The sequence below is a fragment of the Gambusia affinis genome, linkage group LG10 (genome assembly GCF_019740435.1).
Source record: "Gambusia affinis linkage group LG10, SWU_Gaff_1.0, whole genome shotgun sequence".
Classification (NCBI taxonomy): domain Eukaryota; kingdom Metazoa; phylum Chordata; class Actinopteri; order Cyprinodontiformes; family Poeciliidae; genus Gambusia; species Gambusia affinis.
This window is the reverse complement of record NC_057877.1, coordinates 7713917-7732980: the sequence shown is the minus strand read 5'-3', so window position 1 is coordinate 7732980 and position 19064 is coordinate 7713917. Positions and strand designations below refer to the sequence as shown.

General features: G+C 43.1%; 1 protein-coding gene across 2 annotated transcripts in view; it reads left to right on the top strand.

Annotated features, from left to right (window-relative positions):
* Window positions 1–16931, top strand: part of plpp3 (phospholipid phosphatase 3) — a 36437-nt gene extending 19506 nt beyond the window's left edge. For both annotated transcript variants that reach the window (XM_044130630.1, XM_044130629.1), the window contains exons 3-7: window positions 3411–3503; window positions 4230–4417; window positions 4503–4560; window positions 10190–10366; window positions 14820–16931. In XM_044130630.1, the coding sequence (XP_043986565.1) occupies window positions 3411–3503; window positions 4230–4417; window positions 4503–4560; window positions 10190–10366; window positions 14820–14948 (645 nt within the window). In that variant the 3' untranslated portion in view covers window positions 14949–16931. The remainder of the gene's footprint in view (window positions 1–3410; window positions 3504–4229; window positions 4418–4502; window positions 4561–10189; window positions 10367–14819) is intronic.
* The last annotated feature ends 2133 nt before the right edge of the window (window positions 16932–19064 follow it).

Genomic DNA, 19064 nt, shown 5'->3' with positions numbered 1-19064 from the left:
TTCAGCAACCAGCTGAAGAACAATCTTCAGTTCTGGCTGTAGTTAAAAGCCAGAACTACAATGAAATAATGTCCTAGTCAAAGTCAGACTAGGACTTAGAGTGCCATAAAAAATGTATGCCACTCTATTCTGAATTTAATTCACTTCTGATTTATACACTACTTTGTGTTTTGCTCTGTCACATAAAATCCCAATAAAACACATAAATGTGAAAAACCTCTACAGGACACTGTAAATCGGTCATACATGTATCCCACCTCCATCTCTAGTTTGTTTTTTCACCCTTTATTCTTCAACTGCTGCTTTGAGCCATTGTTTTTTTTTTCAGTACTCCCTTTTTATCATGACTGGTTAAGTAGGTCAGAGGTAGTGAGATTAAAGAGTTAGGGTGTTTGGGTATGTAGAAAGTAACTTAGATGACACGAACCAAAGAGATGTTGCTGGTTCCCTTGGTGCTCCACGCTTTACAAGAGGTTAAATGGGATGTTGTTCTCTCCTATGACGTCGGAGCCTCACTAGTTGTGTTTCCATTAACCATTTGACATTTCGAAAAGAAATTCACTTAGTGGAAACCCTCCAATTTCCAAAAAAAAAAGAAAAAAAGTTTTGTTTTTTACAAAACATTTTGGAGTTGGGATGAGATGGATTGTTGGTCATATATATAAATGAGTTTATTTGACTGTGGAAACCCTTTTTTTGCATCACACGAGTCATGTGATCAACAACAGGCTGTTAATAATGGTGCAAACCACAAAGTAGATGACAATAAGTAGTCGGAGGATTTTTTTTTTATGCCTTATCACATGAACAAACTTACTCACATGTGATTTTAATTACGTTTTTTTTATTTTGTGGAAACACAGCAATTGCAAACATGTGCTGGGTTTTTTGGGGTTTTTTTAGCGTTTTTGCGGAATATTGACAACGTTTTGCTGCACTTCTAATGGAAACACAGCTAATGATAGCCCGGAGTGTCTCACAGCATGAAGCTCTTGTTGCTGTTGCTGCGCTCGTACTTGAGTAAAACGGAATAACGCCAGTGCCGTGTGAGCAAATTATGATGGGGCCAGGCATAATGGAAATATACTCTAATCAATTAGCGCCACATGGCTAATGTAGGTGAAGTTTACAGTCACCAGACTTAGGAGTTCCCAGGCTCAGCCGTCGCCTCACCGGCGTCTCGTTGCGATCTCCTTAGTGGGCACGCACACACACACATTTATATACACTATACCACAGTACCAGCTCAGCTCTTCTGCTTATTGAAAGCAGGAGCACAAGTGTGGGCTAGTTAGCCCCCCTCGCATGTTCACATGTGGGCAAAGTTGGCGTGTCTCACACAGCTGTCTACCATTAGCGGCGTCTACTGCCATGCCAGCGCCGTTCCTGCTAACAAGCTTGCGCACACACATAAGATGCGTGCATGTACACAAATGCACTTGGTTTAGAGGAGCAGAGCAGATTCCACCGCGGCTTGAACCGTAGGATGCATCTGCTCCTACACAGCCAGAAACTGAGGGGGAAAACCAGGAGTAGTGGGGCTAGAAGAAGAAGAGGAGAGCTCTGAATGTAAATGCTGAGAATCCAAATAAACTAGTGTGCGCGCTTCTAGTCTTCCACTCTGATCAGAGCAATTCAGTGACACACAAAGTCCACCTTCCTGTTTGTTTCTGCTGGGTATTAGTCACTTATCTGCCCACACGACGCTGAGGAAAGGCTGGGACATCGACACTAAAAACTTAACATAACACTCAGCAGCAGGGTTCATATTCCATTAACCTAGCTTGTGTCATATTCAGTTTAAAAAGAATTTCATAGAAATACAATTGTATAAACTCTCTAAAGCACATATGTCAGAGTCAAGGCCCGCGGGCCACATCCGGCCCGCGAGAAGATTTTCTACGGCCCCTGGGATGATCTTGATTTATTATTAGAACCGGCCCGCGCACCCCGTTCGATCCTCACACCGCGCGCACCCCACCCCCGTTCGATCCTCACAACGCGCGCACCCCACCCCCGCTCGATCCTCACAACGCGCGCACCCCACCCCCGTTCGATCCTCACAACGCGCGCACCCCCCCCGTTCGATCCTCACAACGCGCGCACCCCCCCCCCCCCCGGTCCGCAGTAAATTTACGAAGGCTTGGGCCGGTCCGCTGCACTAGACTATATGCGTCATTTAAAAAAATCTCAATGAACATTCGATCAGTCCGGCCCTCGGCTTGTAGCTAAATTTTTAATTTGGCCCTCCGTCCATTTGACTTTGACACCCCTGCTCTAAAGTCATGGAAGCGAAATCAGACTTATTTGGCTACGACATATAGACAGATGACAATGGACACCTTTTTGATGTCTATCGAGTGAGAATTATCATTTAGTTTGTGGATCAGAAGAACACAGAAAAAATAAACTGGGTACTTAAAGGGGCAGTTTAGTTCAGGGGCATTTACAAGAGTCGTGACATTTTACCTCCTGTAAGTAACTCCTATTGTATCCTCACGTCGTATAAATCCAGATTTGCTCCAAAGAGAGGCTGAATCTAATGACGAAACCCACAACTTCTGTTTTAAACACGTCTAATCTCAAAAACACGATGGTTTAAACAGACGGTATTTGTGAACACGTGATCTTCTGTGACATTTTCAGTGGGTGATGACTTACGAAAACACTCCGATACAAACTGCTCATAGTGCGATTGGCTGCGAAGGGAGAGTCAAAGTCTGTTGGGATACAGGTGGGCAGGTAAACATTTTCATAAGGTGAAGACCTGTTTGCAAGGAAAGAGTAGCCAGTCCGTAGGTTCCTCTGGTTGGTAAAGATTTGATTGATGTCTCTGTGCTTTGAGCTTTGGCTCGGCTTGAGTCCCCTTAGAGCAGCTAAGGTTCTTTCCATGAGGCCCAACGCTACTTAAAACCACCTGGATAGAATACCACAGAAGTCACGGTTTGGCCTGCTGCACTTGAACTATGTAGCAGATGACAGGTTGTAAACCCTTTTTATATCAAAGTCTAGTCAGACTGATTCACCCTCCCAGTCATAGAGATTTCTTGAACTTTGATCATTTTTCCCCCTTCCACATCTGAGCTTTTGTTATTGTTTATCATTATGCAAAGCCCTTTCATTCTCCCTACCTCCATCTACCCAAACTGCCTAATGGAAAGGCAGGCCATGCTTAATATATGTGTTTTTTCTGTGTGCATCTCTTGCTGTTTGTTCTTTACATACAGTCTACTAAATCTCACTCCCCATCCTGGAAATGAGTTTGATTTTGATTTTTTTTTTTTGCATGAATCGTACTAAAACATTAACATATTGTAGTGTCTCATAGAGCCTTGCATGTAAATCCATTCTCTAACTGTGGGCTTCACAAGCACTCGTCTTAACCATCATGAACAAATTGTTTCTTTTAGATTGTTATCGGAGAATGCTTCAGGATTCACCAGCTGCACGTGGGATCCAAGTCGTTTGTTGGGAATTCTTACGTGGCGGCGCTCTACAAACAGGTCAGCTCGGGTTTTGCTCAAATGCCATTCACTGAACTCCTGTCACACACAGCGTCTTCTCAGCTGCAGATCAGAGGTCGATGGTAATTGTGCCACTGAGTCAGAGCAAGCTGCAGCGGTGGCGGTGCTGGAGGAAGTGAAATTACAAGATTAAAGCATTTTCACGTTTGTCAGCGTGATTAAAATCTTAACCCTGTTATTTTTGGTATTTTCAAAAGACTCTAAGAAACATTTGCATGTAAACAAATAGGTTATCCAAAGACGGCGATGAACCATTTAGCGATAAAGTGATAAAGTTCCTAGCAGCACATTAATCCCCTGCTAGCAGAAAGTCTATACTGGAAATGAGAAACCAGTATCTAATTTCTGCCTTCAACACGCTAAGAACTTATAAACTCTCTGAGTGGGTATAATGGCACTTTACACCAAATCCGATTGCTGAATAACCTAAATAACAGATTAAAAACAAAAAATATGTTTGTTGTTGATTTTGTGGGTCTGTCTATTAAATAATTTAGCAAATAAATGTTTTGTGAATTGAAAATGTTGCAATGTTCCAACTAAAATGCAAATAAGTACTGACCTTGCAAGTGATTCGATTAAAAAAATTTAATTGATTCCTCCGTCTTATTCTTATCAGTGCTTCTACTGTGTTTAATTTTTGTGTTTTGCTGTACCACGATGCGTTCCGTATATGTCTGACCCTCACCGCGCGTCATCTTGCAGATAGGCGTGTTCCTGTTCGGCTGTGCCGTCAGCCAGTCGTTCACGGACATCGCCAAGGTGTCGGTGGGTCGGATGAGACCCCACTTCCTGGATGTCTGCAAACCGGACTTCTCCACCATCAACTGTTCCCTCGGATACATCACCAACTACACTTGCACCGGGGACGAGAGTGAAGTGCAGGAAGCCAGGTGTGTAAAGACGCGACCGTGCGTTCACATGAAGGCACTAAACCGAAAACAATGGGCCTAAAATAATCTCTTTCTCCCTCTACAGGAAATCCTTCTTCTCAGGACATGCCTCCTTTTCCCTGTTTAGTATGCTCTACTTGGCTGTAAGTAATCATTATTTTCTCTCACGCGCTTTGCAGCCTCATTGGCAGACAATAACAGCAACAAAGCGTTGCATTGTTAAAAGCAGCCATGGGAAGAAAGAAGGCTGGGCTCTGATTAGGGGATTCCTTTTTTTTAAAACGGGGGCTTGGGGGAGAATATTGTTTTGATTCTTTCATCACTTCGTCTCCTCCCTCGTTTTTAATGCTCCCTTTGAACCCCGAGGAGACGAATGAGTGTTCTCCACCTGTTTTCTTTAGGGCAGCTGCATGTTCATTTCCTGTTCTGTCCCTTTAACCTTGTGGGTGTCAGGTGAGACTTATAGCTTCGGGAGTGAATCATGCCTCTAATGGTTTTAATTACAGTCCTTTGCCAAAAAAGTTATGCAGGTTGATTTTTTATTATTATTTTTTTCTTCTTCTCTTGTCACCAGAAAACCGCAAAAAATTTTCCAGGGTTGGGACAGAGTTGGGCTAGTTAAAGTTCAGTCAGATCAAAGTCTGAACTTTAACTAGCCCAGTGAACGTTCAGATTTAAATTCAATTTACGATCTATGGCAAGAGAGGTATGAGCATTTTTTCTTAGGGACTGCTGACACTAAAACAAGACCCGATGCCTCCCATCTCTTTTGCTCCTACGTTTATGCAGCGAACGTTTTAACCTCGCTTTATGTGCCTACGAAGAAAAGACATCAAATCAAGGAAGCAGTCATCTTGCCAATCCGCAGTGAAGTTTTAGCCGGATTGCCTTTATTGCACATCGGTGAAACTACAGAAACAGAGAGTTTGGGGGATCAAATTCAGTCGCCTGCTGATTAAACTCCAAAGCAAAAAAGGCAGGTGTGATACCGTTGTCATTCAGCTGATTATGCAACGGCAGCAATGTCTTGTCTGGTTTACGGAAAGCACAAAAATGGGAACGGAGCTGATGCCTCCATCTTACTTAAAACATCAGCCCCAGTTCTCACACCGGAATGACACTTGGAGTTTCGGTTTATTGTCGCGTATCGCCATGGAGAGACGGCTTGTTGTGGGTATTTCCCGGCCTCTGGGTGAACCTACAACCACACTCTGGGCAGAGAGAGGAGTAGAGCTAAATAAAATGTCAGGAGGGGAAAAAAAAAAAAAAGAGCAGGGAGGGATTGAAGATGTGCTGCATCCAGGCCACAGCTTAACACACTAGTCTGACCGATGCTCTAGATGTGGCAAACCCCAGGACTCTGGCCAGAGGAGGTTGGTCTAAACAAGGGGGTGGAGAGCAGCTGATGGGTGCAAAGGAGACAGCTTTCAGAGAACATTTCAGTGTACATAACCCAACCAAAAAAAAAAAAGATAGAGCCAAGAGGGAAGGCATTCTTTGTGGAAACAGGAACTGGCTGGATTCTTTTTTTGCCAGCTGAAAACCAGTCATGTGACTTTAGACCTGGCACCCTCTCTCGTGAAGTCAGCTTAGAACAGCTTTCTTTGGGTTTTCATAGTGCAGCTTTAATTCAATATGCAGTCATATATAACAACAAAGCCCACCCTGGTTGTTTCCAAAGGATTTAAGAGGGAAAAGAGTAAACAGTCTGTGTTGGATGGAGTTGACTTCCAAACAAGCTGAAGTACATAATAGAAAAAAGTATTCCCAACCACAAAACATTCACCATAGCAGCTAATCTTCCCAGGAGTGGGTGTTCCAGCAAGTTCGTCCCAATTTCAGACCCTGCAGAGCTCAAAGAAATAACAGAAAAAAAAGACCCAAGAGCCACAATTCAGACTCTATGGTCCTCAGTTAGCATGTGAAATATTAAGGAGGATTGGAGCACACTTAAAGAGTTGAACAAGAAAGCCCCAATTCTTCAATAAGGCAGGAAGGTTTTGTTTCCAAAAATGCATGTGAAGGAACAGAACAGATCAGAACGATGTAAAGAGCTGAGAAAGTTGTACAGAAAATCACTACTTTGGTTTATTGCTGCTAACGACAGCTCTACAAGCTGTTGGATCACGTACTGTACAGTTATATTTTGAGTACTATCTATTTGATCTTTTTATTTTTTTTATTTGACATGATCAATAAGTACAACATCCACTTTATTCCCTAATTAAGCTCATCTTTTAAGTCTCCCCTACAGCTAAAAAAATATATAACTGTATTGAAGTTTGTTCAATTTGCGACAATTCAAGTAGAAAAGTGACAACTGACAATTTTATAAGCAACATGCTGTTTAAAGTGATTAGGTTTTCTGTCGCCATAACAAATTTTGCTAGACAATAAATTGTCCCAGAGCTTAATTTGATAAGCGATAACATTGTTGTTTTGAGACCAAGTAATATAATGGTAATAACATTAATAAACATTTAAACACTGGAACTGAAAGACATTTGAAATATCCAAGATAAATAGAGAAAACAACAGAAGCAACAAATAAAATTCATTATGAAGTCCCTGTAAACAAGATTATCTTTAAAAAAAAAGGGGGGGGGCTAAGTGAGATCAAAGCACCAGACTGACAACTTTAATCTTTCAGGTTTTGGTAAAAAAAGAAAGAAAAGCCTGAGAGTAAGTTTAATCAAGAAACCGTGTTCAGGTCATTACATATTCAATGTTTTAGAATAAACCCCGGACCTGCTCTTTTTCTGCATTTTTTTAAAAAGCCAGAGTCACTAGTTGCAATATTCCTCATTGCCGACTACTTATTGGCAAATAAAGCATCTTTATACCCACTTGCATTTATGCTATTTTCATTATGATGAAGTGTCCCTTCTGTGAATTGGCCCCGGGTTAAGCACACAATCAGTTTTGTTTTGTGCTCAACAAAAACTCCCCTCTTCCTACCAGCACAAAAAAGAAAAAAAAAAAGATGGGTTCTTTCCCCTCATTCTTTCATCGTGTTTTTGCTCAGAAAGCATCACACAGTCATTTCCTCAGCGCCTCTCTGTGATTCTGAAGCGTTTCGCTTCCTGCCCGGTGTCTGCCAGGCCGCCGTGGTCGGAGCGGTGCCCTGCTCGGCTCATTCTGAAACGACACACAGATAAACTGGCACAGACCACACGGCACGGCGCGCAGCAACACCACAGCTGCAGCTAGCAGGCATGATGTGCGTGTATTCGGCTGGTTTGGGTTTTTCTCTCATCTGCACGCAACATTAGCATAAGTACATGCCATCCAGTAGCATATATAAAACAATATTTGCGTTTGACATGCGAGCGGCTCAGTTATGTTCCTTTGGTCTCAAAGCGAAGAGAGTGGAAGAGAGTGGAAGAGAGTGGAAGAGAGTGGCATGTGAAACTAGTCCGCGTCCTCATTCCTTCTCGCTTTGTTGTGTTTGTTTGTGCTTCTCAGCGTGTCTAACACTTTGACTCTGAGTCCGAGCAGGAGAGGCCCCTCGGGGAGCGGGTCTCGGCGGAGGCCGAGCTGGATTCTTTCGGAAACCGCTGGACTCTTTGCCGCTCCCGGGTCCCCGGTGTCATGGGAATCTGCCGGGGCTCCGTTTGTTGCGTTTTACTGTCACATTTCTCGGATCTTATTATTGGAGACAAATTCTAGGGGGGAGATTTAGAGTTTTAAAAGGGAGAAGTTTTGGTTTAGACGGTCGTCGACCCTCTCGGTGGCTCATTGTGACTTTCTTTCAGCTTCTGCTTAATCAGGCTTTTAGCCAGGCTCTCTGGGTTTAGATAAGGTGATGCTGTCTGGCCGGTCACTGCAAGTCTTTGTTTTTGACGAAGATCAAGGCATTATTTCTTTCACCTTTAATCTCCGACAAAGCTTTCTTGAGGGTGGCGGGAAGGTCTGAGTCAAGTCCTCATCGATAGCCCAGGCCCTCTACTTGACAACGACAGTAAAGGAAGCCTGCAGTCTAAACATCCCAGGGAGGAGAAGACCGAGACAAGAAGGCATGGGAGGGATCGCTTCCTCCGCGTCTGGGAGCAGAACAATAATTTAGTACCACACCTTCAGTGCTGAGAAAAGTATGTTCCCCCCTGACAGTTCTTCTTTGTTTCCTTTATAACCTAAGGTTTCATGTCACCAAAACATATTTTAAGATCAGACAACAAAACCCTGTAGAATGGAGTAGGGTTGAAACGATTAATCGGATTAATCGCGATTAATCGGTTATTGAAATAATCGCAGACAAATTTAGTAAACGATTAATCGTTAACTGGACTATACAGATTTTTAAAAATTACCATTTGTTGAACAACATATTCAGAGCCGTAATTAAGCATTCAAGATAAAATAAAAATTTGTTGGTAAATCTCGGTTCTCTGGGGGACAGTTTTAACTTCGGCTGATACAAATTCTGTTGAAAAAACAAAACAAAACTATTTAGCACCTTTTTCTATCAATCAGTTAATCGGTTCATTAAAAAAAGATCAAGTCTGCGGATTAAAGAAAGAGTTTCAGTCAGTAAAATATTTATTTTCTCATTTAAATGTGAATCAAGTCATTTGTCTATTTGCATCTTTTATTGTGTTTCTAACATTGTACAGGATGGCTCAAATGAACAATAAGCAGAATTTTCTGTTATTTTTCATGCATTTTTCATGTTGCTCAAGTAATTGAATGATAAAATAATTAGTTGCAGCCCTAAAATGGAGTTTTCAAATGTTTGAATTTTATTTTATAAAGTAAAGAGAAATCTAACTAAACCGACCACATTAACAATTAATTGTGTTTGACCTCATCTATTTTTGAAAGCTGAGCTCTGTGTCACTACCCACACCACGACCTGATTACTGTCAAACCCTCGGGATCACCAAATCACTTAAATATACCTAACGACATGAAACTAAAACAGCTTTTTGCTAAAGCATCACAGGGAGGTGGTAGTGTGATGGTTTGGGTCTGAAATCAAGAAGTCTGCCAGCAAACCCTGGAGTATTTCCCTCCACGTATTGTTAGCTAGGTGGATTACATGATTTAAGTAATGAGGACTGGGTTGAGTGCTTGAAATTGGCTTAGGCCGACTTTCGCAGGAACTCCGTCTATTAGGTGTGGGAGACAGGAAGCTGAGCGCACGTCTGTGTGCAGAAACACAGGATGTCCACAGAACCTGGGCCGACCTCAAACCTTTACATTTTAAGTGAATGAAGAAAAAAAATGAGTGCAAGGATGTGTATGTTTTGCACTCGAGCAAGTGACTGAAAGTGGCCTTGAATTGACTTGTTCCTGTTTTGGTTCCCTTCAGCTTTTATTTTTTGACCCAGAGAGGAGTCTGTGGCTGGGATCGGGGTCAGACGGAGGGGGACGCTTCCATTTTACACCAAAATAAAAAAAAAAAAAGGGCAGAGAGTTCATCACAAGTAAAAGCACTGCTGAAACATCCTCTTTTAGATTTACATCAATGTGCGTGTGTGTGTGTGTGTGTGTGTGTGTGTTATTACAGTCTGAGAGGTCTAGACTGAATCAAAGTGGGTAGGAGAGACACATCCACAACACAAGCTCATGCTTGACTGGTTGAGATCCGGACATGACTGATTAATGGTTACACATCACAGCTGTAAAAACAGCACAACCACAGGGAACCAGTGGATTACACACACACACACGCACGCACACGCACACACACACACGCACATGCTGCAGGTGCATGGATGAAGAAAGACTTGAATAAAATTACACCAATTTTCTTCCTCTCTCTGTCTCCAGTTCTACATCCAGTCCAGGTTCACTTGGCGCGGCGCTCGCCTCCTCCGCCCGCTGCTCCAGTTCACCTTGGTGATGATGGCCTTCTACACCGGATTGTCACGCATCTCTGACCACAAGCACCACCCGACTGATGTGCTGGCGGGATTTGTGCAGGGAGCCCTGGTGGCCTACTGCATAGTGAGTCTACACCTGACACAATCCACGCTAAAAAGAAACCTTCTGCTGAATAGGAATGTAAGGCAAACTTAAAAGAAAGTTGGGATTTTATGAGACACGAAATAGAGCGAGGAAGTCATTGTTGAGAGAAATGTAGCATGTCTTTTTTCAGCAGAGGCAGAAAGGTTTGTGGATGGAACTAGACTCAGGATAATTTTTTTGTTCAGATTTTTGAAAACAACATAGAGCTGGACAATAAATCAATAACAATATATATTGCGATAAACAAATGATTGATATCAATAGACAGTATGTTCGATAGCGTTCAATAACTTTGCTGAACTCCTATCCAGAACCGCACAGCATTCTGGGGGGTGTAGGCAGAGGAAAGGTTTTAGCTGCTGGTGGCACCAACTAAATCACTCGCTCTTCGGTTACCTAGCAACAATCTGTTAAGTTAACTTTCAGCCTTTCAAGTTTCGCCACCATGACTTCTAACTTCTTAAAAATAAAAAGCGACACAGTGCAGTGAAAACTGTGGATAACACAGGAAAGGTCACGCTACCACTTGGCAATATTTCAGATATTTAAAACAAAAAAAATAAATAAATACAAGTCAATAATTATCGTTGTCAAATGATGTAGTGGTACATTTTCAGCCGTATCGTCAAGTTCAAAAACGATGCATCTTTTCCTTTATCTTCACAATTCTGCGCTAACAATGTGGTCGTAACAAAATGTGAAAAATTTTATTTATATACATATGTAGTAGTGAAGTGAAGAGAGGCCCGTAATGACTAACACATTGCTGGGGCCGGGTCTTGCAGACACTCCAACCTTCCTCCCTGCTAAAGCTACATAACATCGAAGTGGTTTCCAGATGATTTTTTTCTAACCCTCGTCATTACTCTAAGCTCAAATGGAGCCAAGGAAAATTTTAAAATGGGTCAAGAGAATGACGAGCGGGGTGTTAAAAGAGAGAGAGGGTGAGTAAGACAGAAAGGATTAGGCTTTGAAACCAGAACGAGGCTGGTGATGGGGGGAGGGGGAGTTATTATTTTATTTTATTTTATTTTATTTTATTTTATTTTATTTGGTGGCTCTGGTTGTATCAACAGAGCAGGCTCCAGCTACAACTACGCTGGCTCTGGCAAAAGACGGAAAGGAGCACGCTCTCACCTTTGCACCCGGACGAGGCATGGAGAACGTGGAAACAATTAGATTTCGTAAAATCGAGGGAGAGCTCAGCAGTGGCGCCTGGGCAGATGTTGGGATCGTACGCGGTGCGACCGGCTTTCCGGTGATGCCAGGGGGGTGTTAAAGGATTTGTGATCAGAAACCTGAGCGCAAAAAAAAAAAAAGCCGGCGATTGGCCAGCTGGGCGCAGCTCGGGTTGACGGCGTCGGCCTTGACGAGTGAGAAAATGACGTTTTTCGGAGAGAGGGCGCTGAGTGTGTGTGAGCCCGACCTCCGAAGACGCAGGCCTGGCAGGAGGACTGAAAGGAGGGAGGTGACAGGAGAGAGGAGCCTTGTGTTCATCTTGGCTCGGGATGAGTGTGTGGGTTTCTTCTGAATCCACAGGCCTCCCCGCCTCACATTATTCACATCCGCACACATGTACAGGCACGCTGTGAAAGCTGAGGTTGATCAAGGCGGTGAGGTTAGTTTTACAATCCCTGACACCCCTGCCCCCCCCCTCTCAGATTGGCCCCCGTCTTTGGAGAAGCACACATCTGTGAGCACTTTAGCTTGGCTGCGTTAGCCTCTTGGCGAGCAGCAGAGCAGAACGGGCCTGACAGGAGATGAGTGGAGGTCTGACAGAGGAGGCGCAAGCGAAGCTCCCGCCCTGAAGTCCTAAATCAAGGTGTGAACATCTTTAGATCTTCAGGTAACGGCTGCACATGTTTCACCCCGAGTCTGTTAAAGTGAGAAATGAAGAACTAAAGTGTGAGATCACACCTCGAGATGCTGCAGAACCCAGAAACAGTTTTTTTTCTGTTTCTTAACGTCTTCTCTTTTACTAACTGCATGTGCATTTAGTGTAAGATGTTCTGTAAAAGTAATACATAGACTCGATACATAGACTTATATAGTTCCCACACCATCGGTGTGTTTTGGCAGTAAGATATATTCATTTGTATTTGTCTGTCAAGCGAGGAAACAGTGCGGTAGCCGACTGAGAGCAACGACTGGGCCAGGTTTAATGTGGGTTATGTGAAAACAAGTTCACAGTTTTATTCTCAGACACACGGATGACCTAATTACTTATATTGGTTTTTTTTTTTTTGGTTATTATTATTGTACAGTCCCTAAAGTTAGTGCAGTCACATCCTTTGTGACTCAAGCCTCTTAATGTGTCTGGGGTCATTTTTAATCACCTTAGCGGAGTCTTTCTTACTCATGCCTGTAAAGATTCATCTCTTTTGCTCCAGGTGTGAGTCAAGAAAGTGCTGAGTTGCTTTGCCAGACAACAATGGGGCAACAGGGCTGTGCATGCCTGTGTCAGTGGCAGGATATGGTGTGGTCACGATAACCCCCCTCCAGCCTGGCGGCTGGGGAGCGATAGGTTGGTGTTTTGGTGACGCAGCAACTGCGCCCGGCTGCCATTGGACGGCGATGGGAAACGAGCGCGGAGGGTTTCCCATGCGGGCCCGCGTGACTCTGGGAGATATAAACTCACATCCTTTCCGCTCTCCTAATCATATCATAATATTCTACATGGGACACACACACACACACACACACACACACACACACGCAAACCGCCGCATAGTGAAAGAGCCCGTTTAGGGAAGTGTGACAGCGGCTGTGTGTATCTACAGCTTATCTATCGCTTACTGTTCTCCAGCGATGGTCACTGCGTGGTCAGGAAATGTCAAGCTCTCGCAGAAAAGGCTCCCTTTGTGCTGATCATAGCCTTCAAAATGAGATGCCTGTAGTCAGAGTGTATAAATACATCAGTGACCACATGTTGAGCAGTTTTCCAGAAAACAATGATGGAAGTCAAATTGGTTCCTCAGGGCATTCCCCAACGTAGGAACGGCATGTAAAATCCCTGTTGGATTTATCCGCTGGCTTCACAAAGCTGCCTGTCCTGGCAGAGTGTGAGGGTAAATGCCAGGCTCTGCCCTGAACTTCTTCAGCTTGTTTGAAGGAAAAGCAGCCACGGCCAGCTGTTTGTGCCTGGCCAAACCACCGCTTGTCATGGGTGACCCCGGGGTTGAGGGCGTGGACGTAGGAGTTCACTGTTAAAAAGCTTTCACGCTTCCTCTCCATGCCTCGCTGTTTTTGTGTTTGACATATGACCTCACTGAGATTCCAGAAAGAGATTTCATTTTGGGTTTTTGCCCTCCTCTATTTCTCTTTGTTTGTTCATCGATGCCAAAGAGTCTTAGCTCATGCGCTGATGTATAAGTGACCTTTAGCACATGTCATGATTGCCGAAATCTGATATTTTCGAGTGAGTCATGCTTGACTCACTGTCCTCAGACTTGAACTGCACAAAATGGGATGAAAATTTGAGGAAACCAGCAGGATGGGGTGTTCCTCTTAATGATATAATAATAATAATGCATCATGAAAAAAGAAAGAGGAGTTGTGTATTTAGTGTGCACCTCTTTTGAATTGCTCTGAGTTATTCATATCCTACAAGTTTCTTTAAAAAAATCCAATTCTTTTAAACATATCCTCATTACTCTGTGTTTTGAAAGACTGGACTGTTGTGGTAGTCACTCATCAGGCGTGCAAGATGCTCGAAACTGAAAGCATCTGAAAGTGAAACTGACAGCTTGACCTGCTTTCTGATTAACTCTGTTCAACAGACTACTGGGGGACACTATTAGAGCCTCAGTCAACATGACAAATTATTATTAAATAAATAAAAAGACATGTTGATGTCATGGAAGAGGTGATGTGTCTTGAAATAGTACAACAATTGATCCACACCCTTGATCCAAATAGAGATTCACTATTCAGAGCAGAAGAAGCCGCCAACATTTTCAAATCCAGTATATTCCACATCAGACTTAGGCTAAAACCTCTAGACCTGTTGTCTGCTATCTCAACATCTGCTAGCTTGAATGAACATCTTGATTGTACCAGATATAGCTTCCTTTGAAAAACGAGGCTAGCACACAGTAGCAGCATCCATGTTGAAGAATGTTGATGCTAGCAAAGCCAGTTAGAGTTTAGTTGTGGTGAGTTTTGTGACTCAATGTTCAATGTCATCCGTCTGTCAATTCTTGGCACATCTCTATTTATTTATATTTCGCTTTGCAATAAATTAGAAAACTTGACTAGGTGGTAGTTTTCTCAGTCGTGACGATTTGTGTTACTTATATTTCATTTGGCTATGATTGCAGAATCACAATCCACTGAAACCTAATGAAGAAAATTCCCAGATGCATTTATGCTCACCCCCCATTCTTCCTTTCCTTCACACCTCCTAACTTTTGCCTCCATCCGTTTCCTCCAGGTATTCTACGTGTCCGACCTGTTCAAGCCCGGCCTGAAGCTGGCCACGCCCCCGCCCTCCCCGATCAAGAAGGAGCTGCTCCCTTCGTCCGACATCATCGACAGGAACAATCACCACAACATGGTGTGAGGGAGGCCCCACTTCCTTCGCCCTGACCGAGAAGCCGATCACAGCGCTGCTCATCACCCCCTCACTCTTCCCCACTCCCAGCCCTCATCGGACAGTAGAATGTAGCGACAAGAAGCTGTAGCTGCTTCCTCCTTCCCATCCTCCCAGTGCCCAGTGAGGCGCTCTTTGTCAGATTTGAGATTTGCACAGCAGAGTCCACTCTCACTACCCAGACTTGTTGTCTCCCTAATATACTGGTAACTACTAATCAACATTTGAGCCCATCTGTTTGTCTGTCGGAGCACAAGCAAAGGAGAACCTGAGAGACGAACGAGAAAAGGAAAAACTAAAAACGATGGAAACTGATGAGCTGACGGCAGGAACTGCAGTTGCAGAGGTTTGACTGAAGCGTAGCCACACGAATGGAACCGGTGGACTGTAAAACCCCTGAGCAGCGAGGAGAGGACGCTTCCTCTCCCAACCCTGTGAGGCCTTGGACAACAACTTCCTCAACTGAGGGAAGGATCTTAACTTCAATAGTTAGCAGCAGAGAATATAAGCGCGATAGAAATATGTAACTGAAAGCACTGTTTGAACTTCATTGTCCATCATCACCACTTGCTGCCTGAGTTGTTTGGCCGATAAAGGAAAAAAAAACAAAAAAACTTGACAGCGTTGAGCCCTGAGACCGGGTTCTGTCTTGATCTACGCAAAAATCAAAGGCCTTTTGCTGAGCTCTTTTTGGAACGTGAAGTCCGCACAGCCTTACATTGTCTCTGTCTCAGCATTAGCCAGTCAAGGTTTTTTTGGTTTTTTTGTGGTCGACTCTCAGTGCAGCCCAAACCCGGGATGTTGCAGTTCTCGAAGGTAGACGTAGTAATGGGGGTAAAAGTGGGCGGAGCATTGTCTGTGGAAGAAGGCAGATTTTCCTCCCAGCAGCTTCCCGACTGCCGTGTGACAGGCGTGGCTGTGCCGTGCCTCTGCCGGGCTCTGTGGCCACCTGCCTGGGATTCCAGACAGGTGGAGGAAGCGAGAGGGGCCCGTTACCATGGAGAATGGCTAATGAGCTCCGAGTAAAGCTGGCACATCGTTTTAGGGATGATGGAGGCTCCTTCTGCTGGCAGGGAGGAGCTTTCACCCACCCAATCCGTCATCGGCAATGGATGCTCGTCTCTCAGTGCGCGCGTTCGAGTGTGTGCGTGCGTGTGCTTGTTGTTGTATGTTACGTCATGTGTGTGTAGCAGCGCTGTGCCCTGTGAAAAGGAACTCCGTCTTGATAAAACTGTGGTGTGTGTGTGTGTGTGTGTGTGTGAGACAGTTGAAAACACACAAGCACGCCGTCGGCTGTGCTAAGTGTGCCACTGTGTGCCGCGGAGCGAGATGAATGTTCTAAAAACTGTGGATCTACTATTTTATCTGAGGAACATCTTTCACCTTGCATGTGTAGAGGCAGCCCTGTGTAATCACTAACAGTTACCGGACACACAGGTAATTTTTTATTATTATTATTTACAGCCCACCCAGACTTCCTCATCCATCAACACACCACTATGTTGCACATCTTTTCTTTTTTTTTTTTCTTCCATTGTATAGTCCGTCCTATCAATTTCAACAAGCCGTTCTCACTCTTTTATTTTTTTTAATAAATATATAAATAATGTATAGATCACTAATATGAACTCTGTAAAATATTGTTTAACATATTTTAGATATATCCACTATAATTACAGACCTGTGTTCTTTACAAAATGCTGCTTAAAAAGCATCGATTGACAAGATTCTTTTGTATTTAGATAAATATTGTAGATTGTAATAGCTACATTTGTAATATGCATTAAAAAAATACACCCTCGATTGTACTGAAACTCGACATTAGTATTTTTGTATCGTCTCGGTTTTTTTTGTACAAACAAAATGTAGTTATGCTGTTTTTGTTTTTTTCTGCTAAATGTATTTAGCTCCGATATATGTGCTTTTAAATAAAAAGCTCATTATGAACACATATTTTGGCTTCAGGTGGTTAAGGTGTTTCGCTTGACTTGATGTCCTTGGTGCAACTGCGTGTTCCCACCGGTATTTTAAGGGTTAATTTTGGCCGATGAGCTCCAAGCCTTTGAGGTAGGAGGGCCGCTGTGCCATCACCCTAATCTTCAGCTCCCTCCAAAGATCCAATTTAGTCCAGGACTGTGGCTGGGCCCCTCAGAAGCATTAATATCACATGTCAGGAAAGACATGTTGGTTGAATTAAAGGTTTAGTTTCAACCAAGAGAGAATAACTTTTCTTTCTTTTTCTTATGAAAAATAGCAGTGCCATCAATTTAAAAAAAACCCGTCTGCTTAGCTGAACATTTAAGCCTCTTCTGTTAGATGACTTATTTTTTAACAATCTGATGGTAACAAGACGCCAGAGGACAAAAATATACGCAGAATTTTATGCAGCTGTTTAGTGCAAAAAGGTTTGAAACAGAACTTTAATCTTACATGCAAACCAAAAACGGCTTTTCAGAAGAATAGGTGGCAAGAAGTCCATCGAATGTACACAAACAACAGACAAACCTAAAGAAAATAAGCGCCAAAGAATCTATTTAAGACATGAACTAATAATTAAACTTCCCCTGAGCTTTTGGTCGTTTGCTCCAGCTGATCTGAGGTCAGCCTTACCATAGATTTATGGTGCCGGCGAACAGCTGGCAGGTCTGGGGTCAGCCATGCGTGGCTGTAATAGTAGACGGGCTGCTGCCGCGGCGGAGAGGCCCATGTTGTGGTCTTGTTTGGCTGTAAGAGAGCGGAGCGAAGCTGGCAGAGGGCCGCCACAGACAGAGCCAAGGTATTACATACTGCTGCGCCCCGGAGCCATGACATGCCGACCAATCCACTCCCTCCATTTCTATTACTCATCCTTCACTGCCATCTCCATGCTAGTGTTCTGGGTTTCGTAAAACATCAAGTCAGACTTCCTGTTTGAATGAGAAATACGTAGTCATAATGCTGGTAACATTTTGGCATGATGGGTGTATTACATCTTGTTTTCTTGATTGAAAAAAAAAACACCCTGGATCTTATAAAGTTTAGAGTAACTCTTGAGATTCGCAAAAAAAAAAAAAAAAAAAAAAAAAATCTGTTCTGCTCCTTTTATTGTCAAGTTTTCTATAACTTGGACATTTCCACATGCAAAAGTGTACAATAGCAAACTAAATATGAGCAAACAGCATGAAACATGTTTTAAAGCATCTTGCAAAGTTATTTATACTTGTTTGCTTTTTGCATTTTGTCATGTATACAAGCTTAATTCAATTAGGTCAGATGTTTATGTAGCACACCAACATAAAGTTGTGCATAATTTTAAAGTGGCACAGAAATTAAACTGGGTTTCCAACATTTTGTACAAATTAAAAACAGAAAACTCTGGCACTTATGTACAGTCGGCTCCTCATTCAATTCTAATTTATCTCAAAATGATTCTAATACTTTTGTTCATCTAAAGACAAGAATAAGGAAGAATTATCCACCAGTGTTATTTTTTTTGCAAAATAACTCAAGTTCATTCAGATTGCCACAACGCTACCATACCTCAACAATGCTCTCCTTTCTAGACATGCATAGCCATGTTTGTTTGCAGTTGAGAAAATAAATAAATGGAAAAAAAAAAATCTTAAGTGGCATGAATATCTTTGCAAGACTCTGTAGATAATTGTCCAACATAAAAATGTACTTTCACTGATGAATCCAGTAAAACAGAATTAACTTTACACATTAGCTCTGGATGAGAATAAAACTTGCTCTAAATCCAAGGCAGAGCGAACTAACAATCAGTTTTTATTTTAAAAATTTTACTTTTGAATCAGGTGGACATTATTGTTGAAAACCCTGTAGCAAAATGTCCCCTCTTGCACAGACGCCGTCTAAACCCTCACTAAGCAACGAGACTACTACTGTCAATGCGATAGATGTTGCAAACATGTCTGTGTGAGAGCCCTGGTAGCGGTGAGGGTGGGCCCTTGGGGGCCCGGAGCTCTGAGGGGGTCGTTCTTCTGCAGCAGGGTCCAGGAAGCAAAGCCAGAGTCCGGCCAGGAGCCTCACACCGGGCACTTACTGAGAGAAAAGAGAGCACAGGCTAAGAGCAGCAACAGTGTTTAC